The sequence below is a fragment of the Rhinolophus hipposideros genome (genome assembly GCF_964194185.1).
Source record: "Rhinolophus hipposideros genome assembly, chromosome: 16".
Taxonomy (NCBI): domain Eukaryota; kingdom Metazoa; phylum Chordata; class Mammalia; order Chiroptera; family Rhinolophidae; genus Rhinolophus; species Rhinolophus hipposideros.
In genome coordinates this window covers 60432235-60446642 of record NC_138062.1, presented here as the reverse complement: position 1 = coordinate 60446642, position 14408 = coordinate 60432235, and the positions used below count along the sequence as shown (strand labels likewise).

General features: G+C 56.5%; 2 protein-coding genes across 19 annotated transcripts in view; both read right to left on the bottom strand.

Moving 5' to 3' along the window:
- Positions 1-1368: 1368 nt before the first annotated feature.
- UQCR11 (ubiquinol-cytochrome c reductase, complex III subunit XI) lies at positions 1369-3353 on the bottom strand. Its single transcript, XM_081077119.1, has 3 exons — positions 3228-3353; positions 1856-1997; positions 1369-1520 (listed from the first exon to the last, which is right to left on the bottom strand). The coding sequence occupies exons 1-2, from the start codon at positions 3275-3277 to the stop codon at positions 1880-1882; spliced, it is 168 nt and encodes a 55-aa protein (XP_080933245.1). The 5' UTR covers positions 3278-3353; the 3' UTR covers positions 1369-1520; positions 1856-1879.
- A 54-nt stretch (positions 3354-3407) lies between these two features.
- The window catches only part of TCF3 (transcription factor 3), a 51613-nt gene continuing 40612 nt past the window's right edge, over positions 3408-14408 (bottom strand). For 5 of the 18 annotated variants that reach the window (XM_081077104.1, XM_081077110.1, XM_081077100.1 and 2 more), the window contains 4 exons: positions 12693-12828; positions 12312-12547; positions 9738-9883; positions 5829-9491 (listed from right to left, as the gene is read on the bottom strand). In XM_081077104.1, coding sequence (XP_080933230.1) covers positions 9741-9883; positions 12312-12547; positions 12693-12828 — 515 coding nt within the window. In that variant the 3' untranslated portion in view covers positions 5829-9491; positions 9738-9740. Of the gene's footprint in view, positions 5614-5828; positions 9492-9737; positions 9884-10143; positions 10371-12311; positions 12548-12692; positions 12829-14408 lie in introns of those variants that run through there. The other 13 variants (XM_081077102.1, XM_081077111.1, XM_081077101.1 and 10 more) reach the window with 8 other exon arrangements.

Genomic DNA, 14408 nt, shown 5'->3' with positions numbered 1-14408 from the left:
CTTCCTTGGCTGCAGTGCTCCAACGTGGCAGAGCCTGGCCGGCCCAGGGCAGGTGCTTAAGATTGCTCAATGAGTGGACAGCTGTGGCCGGCGCCAGGCTAGGGCGGGATCTGCTGACGGCCCTCGGGGTGATGTGGGGAGGATGCGGGTGGGAAGGCCGCGGGCTCCACCTAGGAGGCAGAGGGATGGTCTGCACACCTGGTTCTCCGGCACAGGTGTCTTCCCAGCCCAGCCGGTAATTCTTGCTCAGGTTGGAGGCAGGTCCTGGGCGGGAAACCCAACTCTACAGCAGGCAAGTGTCACTTTATTTTAAAGTCTTCAGGAGAGTGCTACTTCTCACGATTCCTCATGCCCCTTATCCTCCTGGGTTCCCCAAGGGGCAGCTGGCTGACAGCTGCTGCCTCTGGTGAGAAGGCTGCTCCCTCACAGACTGAAGGGCTAAGTGGCCAGGCAGGCGCCTTGTCACCAGGTTACAAAGCTGGTTTGATGCCTTAGATTCCTATCTGCAGAGCTCAGTACCGAACCCAGGACTCCGGGATCCCGGCCTTCCGAGGAGGGCACTGCTCTTAATTGCTAGGTGTGTTTTCCAGCATACATGACTTTCTTGTTTTAAAAATTGTAATTACAAAGATAAACACGTTCAGATATGCTTATCTCTGTATAAAGGTTCTAGAATTTTCAAGAACTTGACAAGAGTTGGCGAGAACTGCGCAGTGGCACCGGGGACGGGACAGGCCACACTGTACCCTTTATGTGATGGTTGCACAAGTCTATAAGTTCGGAAGTTCCTCCTTTCAAAACAGCCTGATTCTCCCTCCCCTTGAGTGTGGGCCAGATTCAGGGATGTGGTCCTAGAAAATGGAATGTGCAGTGACAACAGAATCCAGAGACTGCCCAGGGGAGTTTGCAAAAGACATGTGGCTCCTGTCTGCTCTCTCTCTGGGATCACTTGCTGGGGGGAGAGGGCAGCAATCAGTAGCGGGACCCGTGGGGGAGCTGAGGCCTCCCGCCAGCAGCCATGTGGGGGAGCCATCCTGGAAGGGGCCACTCCAGCCCTGGTTGAGCCTTCAGATGAGGCGGTCCACACTGGCAGCTTAACTGCAGCCTCATGAGGGGCCCTGAGGCAGGACCACCCAGATAATCACTCCCTAATTCTTACCCACAGATACTGAAAATGTTTTTCACAGGATAGTTTCTTAAGGTAGTGATAGATACACTTTGCAGGTGTTATCCATTAAACACATCTTAACTAATCAGTTTCTGCCAGCGACTGGGAAACAAGTCGATCTGTACAATTTTAGAGGTGAGAGGACTGCGGGTCACTCGAGCCACTAGGACCGCAGTCAGGGTAACCAAGTCCAGGCGGCGCAGGTTTCAAGGTGAAGTTTAATGCTGTGTGCACTCACATCAAAGTTATTTTCCAAAACTATAGAAAGTCCTAAGTCACGCTGTGGACCTCCTTGAGGTCTGTGCTGAGGGCTCACGTTGTTCTAGACGCAGCAGACATCACCACCAGCCACCTGCACGGGGACAAGGGAGAGTGAGCAGAGGGCTCTTGGCTCCTGTTCTTACAGAAGAGGCATTGAGCAGTGAGGGGGACACAGACACTGCAGCCAGGCTCCAAAACCAGAGCTAGCCATGCCACCTAGGAGATGTGTGACCGGCCTCTGTGCTGACAGGCTGGAGGTGCCTGGAGAGCCCACCCAAGAGCTCCACCGGCGGGCAGGATTCTCCAGGATGAATAGTCCAGGTGAGCCTTCCTGCCCTGACAGCACAGGGAACCCGCCTTGTGGAAGCTCACCCCTCTGCCATGCGGGAATCATGGGCTTCACCGCCAACAGCTGCTGAGACTTACCAGAGAGGTCCAAGAAGGGTAGGTTTAGTTGTCCTTAAACTTGCCGTTGATGTAGGGCACCCAGTCCAGAATCAGCCGCCAGTCGGTGGCCCACACTAGCCCTATGGTACCCACGGTGCCCCACATGCCCACTGTGGGGATCCTGCAAAGGACAGCGGAGGTAAGGCTCTGCTGGGAACTCAACCTCCTGGCAGCACATGTGAGCCCCTCCCCATTCTGAGCCCCTGCCAGCCCGTGGACACATCCTGCGGGGTGGGTACACACAGAAGACCCCGAAGTGACCACTCCCATCTGCCTTCATGTTGGGATCTGCCTACGGTTTTATTTGAGGAATCGGCTGCTAAAAAAACCAAAACACCCCATGCTTATTACCACCATAACAAAAGCTAATGTTTGTGTGCAGGCACGTGTTTACAATTTATAGTGGTTTGCCGATCCCTGCAACAGCCTACGACTGAAGGAGGCAGGTGTATCAGGGTCTGTTTCACTGATGAGATGAAGGCACAGAGAGGGTGAATCAGTCCCCTGAAGACACACAGTCTCATACCACAGATCTCATTTGTTTACTTTCTCTGGTCCACTGACTAGAACGTCGTCAGCCACAAACGTTCTGTTTATCGTTAATGTCTCTGGCACCCAACAGTGCTAGATGCTAGCACATAGTGGGTGTTCAGTAAGTGCTCCCTGACTGAATGAAAGCCTGGATGAGTGTGTCGCTGCTGTGACCAAGCCCAGATGAGACTGGACCAGCTGAGCTAGGGGAAGACCAGGCCAACAGCCTGAGAGACTGCATGGGCTCTGGTGGTTCTCACCTAACACCAGCGATGGCCTTCACCTTCCCAGCCAGGTCGCCCCAGCTGTCATTCACCACCAAGTGTCTGCCTGAAGGCCAGAGCCACTATCCAGAAGCATCTCCCACCCCTTTCCCTGCCAGAGCTCGAGGACACGACTGTCAAGTGTAGGCCCCTCGTAGCGCCTCACGTTATGGACACTAGGCAACCCCCCGCAGAGGTCACCCCATCCGTGCTGCCACGGGGGGGGGTCACCCCAATAAAATCACAAAGTCAAAAGCAAAGCCAGGAACATACAGAACCAGTTTTCAGGCCCAAAGTGCTGAGCCGAAGGTGCTGGGCGGGGACAGGGTGGGCGTCTCGTACGAGGCAGAGAAACAGGTTCAGAGCGGCTCGGCCACGGGGTCAAGAGCCCGCCACGTACGTGTGCCGGGACAGACCGCTCCGCCTCTCTGCGCCTGTTCTTTCGTTTGTTGCCCGGCACGATTCAGGCCCCGGCCCACGAGCAGTGGTGCGCACCCTGATGGGGGCCGTGCGGCGGCGGCGGCGCGGACCGGGAAGGGCGGGGGCTGCGTCCTCACCAGTTCTTGGCCAATTCGCGGTAGCGCGGGCCCAGGAACCTGCTCAGCATCGCGGCACCGTCTGTGGCTCAGGGTGACCCTGGTTCCGCCCAGCCCGGACGCACTGCGCAGGCGCGCGGAGGCCCCGCCCCACGCCTGGGCCCGCGGCCGCTGCGTGCGGAAGACGCTGCAGTCACTTCCGGGGAGGTTCAGACGAGGTTAGACGAGGGCCGGGGGGAGCCGAGTGCTCCCGTTCTACGTGTCTCCGCCCCCGTGGTTAGCGTGGCGCCCCCGGTACGCGCGGCCTCTGGCAATAAAGTACGACCCATGAAATTTGGCTGGTGACTTCGTGTACTTACTACGTGCCAGAACTTTTACAATTAACGAAACAAGCCAAACGGAGAAGGGACGTGCCAGCGTCGCACAGAGGCGCAGACTGCGATCTGAACCCACTTCTGGAGCATTGGAGCTGTCATTGACCCGCTGTCAGCGAGGCTGTGGCCAAAACACAGTTCCTCCCCGAACCTGTTTGCTCCTCGCGAATTGTCTGTTCCCGGAAATTTTCGGCACGTTTTCATTTGAGAGCGCGGTGATTCCTCCTCCCGGCTGCGGAAGGAGGCCGACTCGGTGCCGAGAGCACCCCGGTCTCCCGTTAGCTGGTGCGCCGTCCGCACAGGCCCAGGCTCGCTCCGGCCCAGCTCGGATGCAGCAGGCCAGGAGGTAAGCTCCCGACGCCGTGGGCTTATAGTAAAATAAGACCGGGCCTTCTGTTAATTTTTGCTCCAAAAGATGGATTAGAGCTGATTGTCTGGCTAGGTCTTATTTTCGGGGAAACACCGTAGTGACCGTGATCTGGTTTCTTGGTCTTTCCAATTTCTGGGAGTTTTTGAGCTTAGTCTCAGAGAGGTCCTGAAAAAGCCTGACTCTGACGGAAACTTAAAAAGGGGGGCGTAGTGGCTGTTACGAAGATTATGAGAGAAGAGGAGAAAGAAGGAAGTTTCCTGAAAAGAAGAGCAGGGGTGGGCATGGAGGCCTGGCGCTGCAGGTCCTGGATCCAGCAGTTCCTGAAGCCCTGCCTCCACCACTCCTTTCTGTATAATGTACTTTATCTCACAGGGCAGAGTGCTCTTCGTTTCAAGTGATTAAAAAAAACAGCACCACAAAGAAACGGCATAAGTGAAAAAAAGGACGTTTTATGGCCTGTTGGATAGCTTCAGGCATGGCTGGATCCAGGAGTCTAGCAGTATCATTACAAATCTTTCCATCAGTTAGCTCTTCTTTCTTCTGTGTCACCCTCCCTCGCTGGTCAGCATCACCTGGAAACTGCGTTGACTTTCCACCAGTCCTTACAGGAAGATGGTACCTCTTTCCCAGTAATCACAGAACATGTCCCAAGGCTGGTCCTTGTTAGCCTGCTGTGGAAACGGCAGAGTCAGCCCCTCTCATATGAGGACAACGGCTGAAACTGGTGGAGGAGGGGATTCCCAAAAAGGAATAACTAGGATTCTATGACCAGAGAAGAAGGTGGACAGCAAGCCATTTAAAAATGTACAGTGCAGTGGCATTGAGTGCATTTGCAAGGAGCTCAGTGTAGTTCCAGAACATTCTCATTTCTCCTAAAAGAAGCCCTGTCCCCATCAGCAGTCACTCCCACACCCGCCCCTGCCCCAGGCAACCACGAACCCCCACTTCCTGTCTGTGGACGCGCCTGTTCTGGACATTTCCCATAAGTGGAATCACACCCTGTGTGGCCTTGTGTGTCCGGCTTCTCTCATGAGCATCATGTGTTCAAGGTCCATCCATGTTGTGGGGAGTGTCAGTGCCTCCCTCCTTTTCACGGCCGAGTAACACTCCATGTGTGGATAGGCCACACTCTGTGTTGTCAGTCACCTGTCCATGAATGCTTTTTAAATTTCTACAACTTCAGTGAGGTATATTTGACATACAAAAATACATGTATTTAAAACATACAACTTGGCATTCGGACATGTGCATGCCCGTGAAACCACTACCAGCACTGAGATGATGGCACACTTCCTCCATCCCTCCCAGCCCTAACCACCACTCATCTGCTCTATGCTATTGTCAGTCTGTGTTTTCTAGACTTTTCTGTAAAGGGAACCTTTGGTGTCTGGCTTCTTCCCAGAACGTAACTATCCTGGGAGTCACCCAGCCGTTGTGTGTCAGTGGTTTGTTCCTTCTGCTGCAGTCGCATTCCATGTAGTGTGTGGACCTGTGTGTTTAGTCATGTGTCGGAGGACATTCCGGTTGCTTCCAGGTTTTTTCTATTACAAATGGAGCCGCGATGAGCCATCGTGACCAGGTCGTTGTGTGGACTTGTGTCTTCGTTTTTCTTGGGTGGGTGCCGGGATTTGGAGGGCCAGCTCATAGGGAGGCATCTGTTTAACTGTTGGAGAAACCGCCAAACTTTCTCTTAATTGCGGTATAACTGATGTAGGACGTTACACTAACTTCACGGGTACCGCCACACTTTTGTAAAGCATTGCATCTGCTCACATTCCCACCAGCCACGTGTGCGAGTCCTGTTGCATTTGGATGTTTTAAAAGGGCACATGCTATTCATTTCGCAGAGGTGCTGGCCAGCTTAAAACAACAGAAATCAATTCTCTCCCAGTTCTGGGGACAGATGTCTGAGATCCCCTGTGGCAGGGTGGCGCTCCCTCCCGAGGCCCCGGGGAGAATCCTCCCTGCCTCTCCCAGCTGCTGGGGGCTCCAGTGTTCCTGGGCTTGTGGCCACAGCACCCGTGTCTGCCTCCCCCTTCACGTGGCCTCCCCCCTGTGTCTGTGTCTCTACAAAGGACACTTGTCATTGCTATGGGGCCCACCTGGACAATGTAGGATGACCTCATCTCAGAGCCTTCCCTTGATTACATCTGAAAAGACCTAGTTCCAGATGCAGGCAGACCTCACTTTACTGGCTTTCACAGATGATGCAGTTTTTACAAGTTGCAGGTCAGACCCTCACCAGCAAAAAGTCATGGTTTGCTTTACTGCGGGGGTCTGGGACCCAGCCTGCAGTGTCTGCAGTTGGCCTGTAAGGCCCCATCCACGGGTCCCAGGGGCGGACGCGGCATCTCTCTTGGGGCCATCACCACCCACCGCAGCATAGCATGGGCTGAGAATGCCCACCACGGAGGTAAGGGGTGTGCCCACCTTAGTCTGGCATGTCCCTTCCCTTCTTGGCTCATGGGTGACAGGACTGCTCTGGGAGGCCAGGCTCCAAGGATTCTCATCAGTCTCTGGCTGTGTGGCCTCCAGAAAGCCCAGAGGGCTGCCCTGGGCCCGGTCGAAGGCCTGCGACAGGCACCCAGTGAACCGTACACGTTATCACCATGCCCTGTCCCCTGCCCACCACATTTCTGAGCTGAGCCAAGCAGTCTCTCCTAGAAATTTCCAAGGAGCCAACTGTTGCTGGGAGAGGTGTGACGCCTCACTTGGTGAGGATTTTGGCACCTTTACACCCCTTTGAGCTATAAATCACCTACCGTGCCATTCACCCATTTAATGTGCACAACTTAGTGGGTTTTTCCTTTTAAAAATCAACAGACAGCATCTTGGGAAACGGCTTTTCTGCATGCTCCACTCCGGGTCCCAACTCACCAGGAACCCAATACAAGTGCAGGATCCCGCCTCATGCACGTCTTTGGTTCTAGAAGGATTCACTGTGGGTTCCTTTCCTGGTCAGACTCCTGTTGCGGCTGATTTGTGTGCCCCAAAAAAGACATGTTGAAATCCTGACCACTGGTGCCTGTGAATGGGATCTTATTTTGAAAGAGGGTCTTTGCAGACGGCAGTAAGACGAGGTCATACTAGAGTAGGGTGGCCCTGAGGCAGTGACAGGTGTGTCTATATAGAGGGGGCTATTAGGACAGACACATGGTGAGAGAGAAGCCACGTGAAGACAGAGGCAGAGATGGGGTGCTGCGGCCACAAGCCCAGGGACACAGGAGCCCCCAGCAGCTGGGGGAGGCAGGAAGGACGCTCTGCTCCTTAGGGGGGAGCGGGGCCTGTGACACCATGATCTTGGACTTCTGAGCTGCAGAATATGTGAGAAATCTATCCCTGTGGGTTTATGCCTCCCTCATAAGTACCCCATAAGCCACCCCAGGGTACTCACAGCCCCAAGAAGCCCTGCATCCCCAGTGCCACTTTCCCAGGATGCGCTCAGGCCACTCAACAAGCTGCCCCCATGTGCATGAGTTCAGGCCCCCTTCCCCTTCAGAAGCACACAGCCACCGAGAGATCCGGGGCACAACTGAACATTGGCGTAAAATGTCACATTTATTGCTACAGTGCTGTTAAGTACAGAACAGGTCTCCAACCTACTTTTGAAAGGGCATTGTTTAAAAATTCCAGACTCCAGCCAGCCGTGTGGACACTTGTATAAAATTATTTTTCTTAAAAAAAAACTTTTGAAAACCAATTATCTTGAGGCACTCAGCACAAACCCCCCCACCCCCCAAATAACTCTGGTTCTTCCCCTCCTCCCCAGTGCTATTTCTTATGTGCTGGGTTAATCTTTCTTTTATATATCTGTAATTTAAATTCAGTATATAACACACAGTTCCAAAGTCTGCGGGCCTTGTGGGGGGGTGCCTCAGATCCTTGGACCCTGCCCATCTGGACCTACGGGCAAAACCAGAAGCAGAGTAAGGGAAACTGAGGCAAGTTCCCCGAAAGAGACACGAGACCCAACAGACCAAGGGAGTCACCAGGTAGTCCCTGTAAGCCGATGGCTTCTTGCCATCTTGATGAGTCTCAGAGCCTGGTGTCCCACCTGGTGCCAGCTCTGGGGCACCCCGCTCCCAACCTTGGAGAATTCCAGTCATGTGGGATCAGGAGGTCCCTGGGTGCTCTGGGAACAGGGTTGAGGGGGGTCTTTGGAGGGGATGCCTGAGCTGGTGGGGGGGGGGCTGCTGGTGAACACAGCCAGCCTGGGGATCCTTAAGGCGTATGTGAGGGACACGGGGGGTGATAGGGAAGAAACCAAGACCCCAGCATGCATGATGACCCTGCACCTGGGTGACATGTAGGGTGACCACGGACATGGACATTCAATATAAACCTGGGACATTCACATGTATCCAGGGACCAACTGGTCCCCCTGCTGACACGTGTGACCAGAGAGGGGACTTGGGGAGGCCTGGACATGGGGTCCACTCCTGGTTTTGCAGCTGGGTGGTCATTTGGGAAGGTGCACAGCCTGGGGCCTTTTCTGGGCACAGGGATCCTGCATCTTCTCCCAGTTCTGTCCACACCCACCTCTGACCCGTCCACAGCAAGATGGCCACTTGGTGGAGGGGGGGGGCAGTTTTCTGTGCAGGCCTCAATCTGCAACCCCCTCTGCCAGGGTTCCCAGGTCAGAGGAGACACCTTGAGACCGGACTCTAATACTGCGGTCCTCGTGCCTGGGAACGTTAAGTCCCAACAAACCCCCCCGTCTTGGAGAGATCTGTGAGCTCCAGGGTGAGCAGCTTGAGGGGTCCCTGGGAGGGCTGTGGGGACCAGCAGGCCATGGGAAGGTGCCTCGGGGACCAGGCTGCTTCTGGAGGACCCTTGGCATTTCACCTGGAAGGGTGGCACCTCCCTGCAGACGCGCTGCCCTGAGAAACCGGGGTGTCCTCCATCTGGAGGCAGGGAGGATGGGGTGGGGAAAGGCCCACCCACCACTTTACGCCAAACCAGATGCACCATCCCTGTTCAGCAGCTGGGCTACCAAGAGGCACCTCGGCTTTACATTGGGCCTCATTAATACAACTTTTAATAATCTGGTTGCTCATGAAATGCAACGGTCACTTCTAGAAACAGCAGCAGAAATAGCAAGAGACATGAAACTTTTATACAAAAACATTTGTTGCTTACAAAACATATGCAAAAAAGCTAAAAAAAAAAAACACCAAAGGCATTTTTCCTTGCTAATTTTCTTCTACGTTAAAAAAAAAAATCTCATAACTAGCATTCTTTTTATTTTCCTTAAAAAAAATATTAGGCATAGGCACATGTTGCTGGTGGCTTCTGAACAAGCCAGTTTTGCACAGCGTCTCTCTCCAGCAGGTGATATGTTTCGATTCCTCCACGTTTTATACTTAAGGCATTTTTTTTTTCTGACAGTGTAACGTTTCTTGCTTTCTGATTTTTACAAAAAAACAAACAAACAAACAAAAGAACAAAACCAAAAAAACTTCGGGCCAGGTCTTGAGTGGCAAGGCTAAGATGCAGTTTCAGGATCCATCAGGTGTCACAGAGCATGGGGGCAGCTGAGACCTGGGGGGGGGGGGGTGAGGGCGTGAGGCTGGTGAGGGGACAGCAGGGTCCCTAAGATGCTCCCGTACCCAGTGTCACCTCCAGGGCCCCCATCACAGAGCCTCCTTAGGTCAGTGTTGGCTCAACACTGGACACAGCCGTCTGTGAGGTGGACACCATCAGGCCCACACTGAAGCTGGACCCAGCACCTGTTATGACCATCCCAGGTGAGACTAAGGTCAGGTCACTTGTCCCACAGCAGCGTACCTTTCACATGTGGCCAGCAGGGTTGTGGGCATCGCTCAGGCCCTGGTGGGCAGCTGAAAGTACCATCTGGGGGTCTCCGACCACGCCTGACACCTTCTCCTCTTCACGTCGTTTCAAGCAGGCCGCTTTGGGGTTCAGGTTACGCTCTGTGAGGAGGGGGAGAGCACTGTGGGAGAGGGTCCCCTGGAGAATGAGAACATGAGGTGGCAGGGCTGGGAGCACGGCAAAGACCGCCAGGAGAGGCAAGGGCCCCCAAGCGAGTGGCCACCTCCACTTCTCGACTTGACCCCTTCCCTGATTAGACTGTGCAGGGCCGGGGGTCATAAAGAACAGGCTGAGCGCTCCGGGCACGTGTCCTGCGAAGCGGCGCGCGCGCGGGGTGGGGGCGGGGCGGCCGGGCGCCTACCTCGCACCTGCTGCTCCAGGCCCAGGATGACCTGCACGGCCTGCTGCAGGATGAGCAGCTTGGTCTGCGCCTTGTCCGACTTGAGGTGCAGCTGGCACATGCGCCCCAGCTCCCGGAAGGCCTCGTTAATGTCCCGCACGCGCACCCGCTCCCGCGCGTTATTGGCCATCCGCCTCTCCCGGTCCCTCAGGTCTTTCTCCTCCAGGGACAGCACCTCCTCCGTACTGCTGGGTCACAGCACCGGGGCCCCCGTTAGTTAGGTGCGGGGATGTCACGGTGGCGGGCGGGCGGGGCCGGGGTGTAGAGGGAGCCTGTTGGCTGTGCGGGGCAGGCACCACCGTGAAGGTGCGTGTGCCTGGGGCGTGCTCACGCCCCGAACGTGCTCCTGGAGCAGAGACCGGACGCCGTGTGCCTGTATGTGACTGGTTCCAGGTGAGGCGGTGTGTAGTCCTATCTGAGGGACACGACCAAGGCTGGACTGTCCCCAAGATGACTGCTTTTATCTGTCCTTTGTGCCTTGCCCATCCCATGCGCCCTAAGGCTGGCCAGGAAGGGAGGAGAGGCCTGGCGCCCCTCTGGGGATGACGACCTTTCCCGTGTAGAGCAGCCGCCTGCTGGCTGGCAGAGGACTAGGTTGCCTGGCTTGCACAGCTAGGCTGGAAGGGCGGAGGAGACTGGTTCAGCAGGCCGGCAGAGGCCTGGCGAGAGCCCTTGTACTGAGCAGTGGCCCAGGACGCCCTGTCCCCCAGGCAGCCAGCCAGCCAGCTCACACCCTCCAAGGGCTGCCCTGACATCTGGGCCTGGACTGGCCATCATGAGCTCTGCCCACAGGCCTCGACTCTGGGCTGGGGGCTTCCTATCTACGGACTTGGGGCTCCAGTGGTGGCTCCAATTTATGGAGTACCCATGTGTACTGGCCAGAGCGGTGAGCCCCTCGCCCAGACACCTGCCCGCCTGCCCCATACCCAGCCCAGGCCCTAATAGCTGCATGGCCGTGTGGTTCTAGAAATGACCTCACTCTGTGCCTGTTTCTTTATTGGTAGGATGGGGGTTATTGGCAGTCAGGACGCCTGGCACATTTGGCTGTGGTGATAAACACGGGTGAAGGCCTGGCACATGACGTGTGCCCGAGATGCAAGAACCCAGACGCCCAGCGCCCTGTCCTGCTCCTGTGCTGTGGCGGCTGCTGCCCTTGCCCTGCCTGCCGGCCCCGGAGCCCAGGACAAGCGCGCAGACCAAACTGACAGCCAGGCCCAGAGGCTGGTGCTCCTCGGTCCCCTTTCTTCCCTCAAGTCCCCACCGGGAGCTTTGGGAGAGGAAAGGCCTGAGGTCGCTGCCTGCCATCTGGTGCTTGGGCAGCAAGTGCGAGGTGAGGAGGGGCTGCCGGTGGAAGCGGGGACAGATAGGCCAGGTGGGGTGAGAGCGCGAGAGGCAGAGAGCAGAGAGGCGGACGCAGGGGCACGGCGTGACGCCCACACCGAGTACAGATGCAGAAACCTCAGAGCTGAGGGGACAGCGCAGGGTGGGCAAGAGCCCCAGCTCCAATACAAGCAACAGCGCTGCAGGAGAGAGAGGGTTACCGGGCGCACAGTAGGGGAGGCGGTAAGGAAGCAGCTAGGGGGTCACATGGGGGACTTTCTGGATCCTCACCAACCCTGGGAAATGGGGGTGAACCCCACCAGCAGTGGGGGCTGACAGGGTCCCACAAGGTGTTCGCTCAGAGTGACAGTGACAATCTCTGGGACCCGGGAAACACTGGCCCCTGCTGGCCGGGCTCTGGACTTCCTGAGAAGGAAGGGCCGGGGTGAGCAGGGGTCGTTGGGGTCTGGGACACAGTTCTGAGCCAAAGTGCCCAGGTCTGCAGGACTAGGGACCCAGAGTTCCATCCTCCCATTCCAGAGGGGACACTGGGGCAGGCCAGGCAGAGAGAGCTGCTGGCTCAGGGGGGACGGTCACTGGGAATCACTGTGAGGGGCAGGTCACTGCAGGGAGAGGCAGTCATTGTGAGTGAGGGCTGTCATTATGGGGAGGCGGTGACGGGGAGAATAGGGCAGTACAGGGGGACGGTCACTGCAGGGGGACAGTCACTGCAGGGGGACAGTCACTGCAGGGAAGGCGGGCTCCAGGAGGGGAAGGAGAGAGCGCGGGCAGCGGCGGCCCCCACTGACCTCGCACCTGCTGCTCCAGGTTCAGGATGACCGACACGGCCTGGTGCAGGATGAGCAGTTTGGTCTGGGGCTTCTCACTGTTGAGGTGCAGCTGGCACATGCGCCCCAGCTCCTTAAAAGCCTCATTGATGTCTCGGACCCGCAGCCGCTCCCGTGCGTTATTGGCCACCCGGCGCTCCTTCTCCCGCTCAGCCTTCTGCTCTGGGGGGAGAAGGTCGTCCTCGTCCTCGTCCGGGCTACGGGGCCGGGGGCCAGAGGGAGACAGTGAGGCGGGGGACGGGCGCGGGGCCCGCCGGGTGCCTCGCGTGGTGGGCGCCCTGTGCATGTGCATGTGCGTGCGTGCGTCCTGACGGGGGGGCGGGACCGAGGAGGGGCTGGCACCTGGTCCGGGTCCGGGGGGGCTTCAGCTCCTTCTTTTCCTCCTCCGAGTGATCGGCCACCGACGCGTTCTCCTCGTCCTCCTTCTCCTCCCGCTTGATCTCGCTGGTGCCTGAGGACGCGCTGGAGCGCCCGAGCCCTGCAACAGGCGAGGCAGTTAGGCTTCGGCCACCCCCAGGACCACTGGACACATCTGAGGGGCGGTGAGCTCTCCTGGGACAGCCAGGTCTCCGTTTGCTAAGGGGGACAAAGCACCCACCACACAGCACACAGGCATCAATTCCAGAAAGGCAAAACCTTCAAGAGCGAGTGCGTGGGTCTTCAGTGAGGCCTAGGGGCAGGGAATGATTTCGTAAAACACTAACACGGCTATTCCCAAAAGGAAAAACGGCAACCGATAAACCTGACTATATCCTAATTGTGAATTGCTGATCCCCAGAATACTACCAAGAAAACAGGAAGAAGACAGGGCACCAGACAGAAGTTAGCCATCACGTGTAAACCAGCAGAGGCTAGGTCGCCACAATTTGTCAAGAACTCCAACAATCAACTAGAAAAGGACAGATGGTTCAACGGGAACAGAGGCAGCACGGAGCGGGCATTTCAGACGCGGACACGGATGTGGCCATATGGAAACCTGCATCATCACATCAAGAAGTGCAAATAAGGACCAATAAGCTACACGCCACAGCCACTGAGTTGGCTGAATCGAGAAGTCTGACAGTCTTCAGTGTTGCGTGGGGCACAGCAGGTCTCTACAACTACTTAGGGAAACAACTGGGCATTATCTGGAAAGGACACGTGCGCACCCAGAAATTCCACAACTTGGAACCATCCCTGAGAAACTCTCGCGTATGTACCCCAGGAGACATGTTTCAGAATGTTCTGGAAAGCATCCAACAAAAGCAGAGAGGGAAGTGACCTAAAGCCCCAGGTTGGACCTGGGACCATCCCCAGCCACTGGAAGCACAGCAGACGTCACACCCAACGTGAGCAAGCGAACAGGTGAAGAGGAACACGGGATCCCAAGCCCATGGGGAAGAAACAAGACTTCAGGGGTCGCAGCTCCACTCAACTACACAGGAGATGCAGTCGACCAAGTGCTGCCCTGGAAACAGCCCAGGTTCATCGACAGGTGAACTGCAGGGAAAGGAGGGGGAAGGAAGAACCTGTGGGTAAGAGCTCAGGGTCCCGCAGCAGCACCACTGACGGAGGGGCCGGGTCACTCCGTGGGGGGCCGTCCTGAGCACTGGGGGGGGGGGGCTGAGCAGCATCCCCAGCCTCACCCCTTCAATGCCAGGGGCACCCTCAGTGTGACAACCACAGATGTCCCTCAGGTAAGATTCTGGGTGTGGAGTAATACAAGGAAGAAAAATGAAAGTGTTGACTTTTTCCTAAGTCTGGCTGGCTTTTGGGGTACGTGTGGGGCAGGACAGGGAGGGTCCCCAGGCAGGCATGAGAGCACCTGCTCGAATTTGGGTTGCATGGTAGGTTCCCAGGGGACTCGGCAGTTATGCAGTCTCCTCACATATCAACACCACATTACTGCGATGTGTGCAGTGTATTTTTCACAAGGTGGAAGGTTCGGGGTGGACGCCAGACTCGGCCACAGCCTGGTGGGGAGCCCGCTCTGGGCCTCGATCCCTCCTGCTGTAGCAGGGTCGGCGTTAACTGACTGGGACTGGCCATGAGGAGACCTAGGACCCCAATCCTGTGTAG

Excerpts from the sequence above, each read along its gene's own strand:
- UQCR11 (XM_081077119.1), bottom strand. The coding sequence starts at position 3,277 with ATGCTGAGCAGGTTCCTGGGCCCGCGCTACCGCGAATTGGCCAAGAAC. Across the intron at positions 1,998-3,227 it reads CGCGAATTGGCCAAGAACTG|GATCCCCACAGTGGGCATGT; the intron begins GTGAGGACGCAG and ends TGTCCTTTGCAG.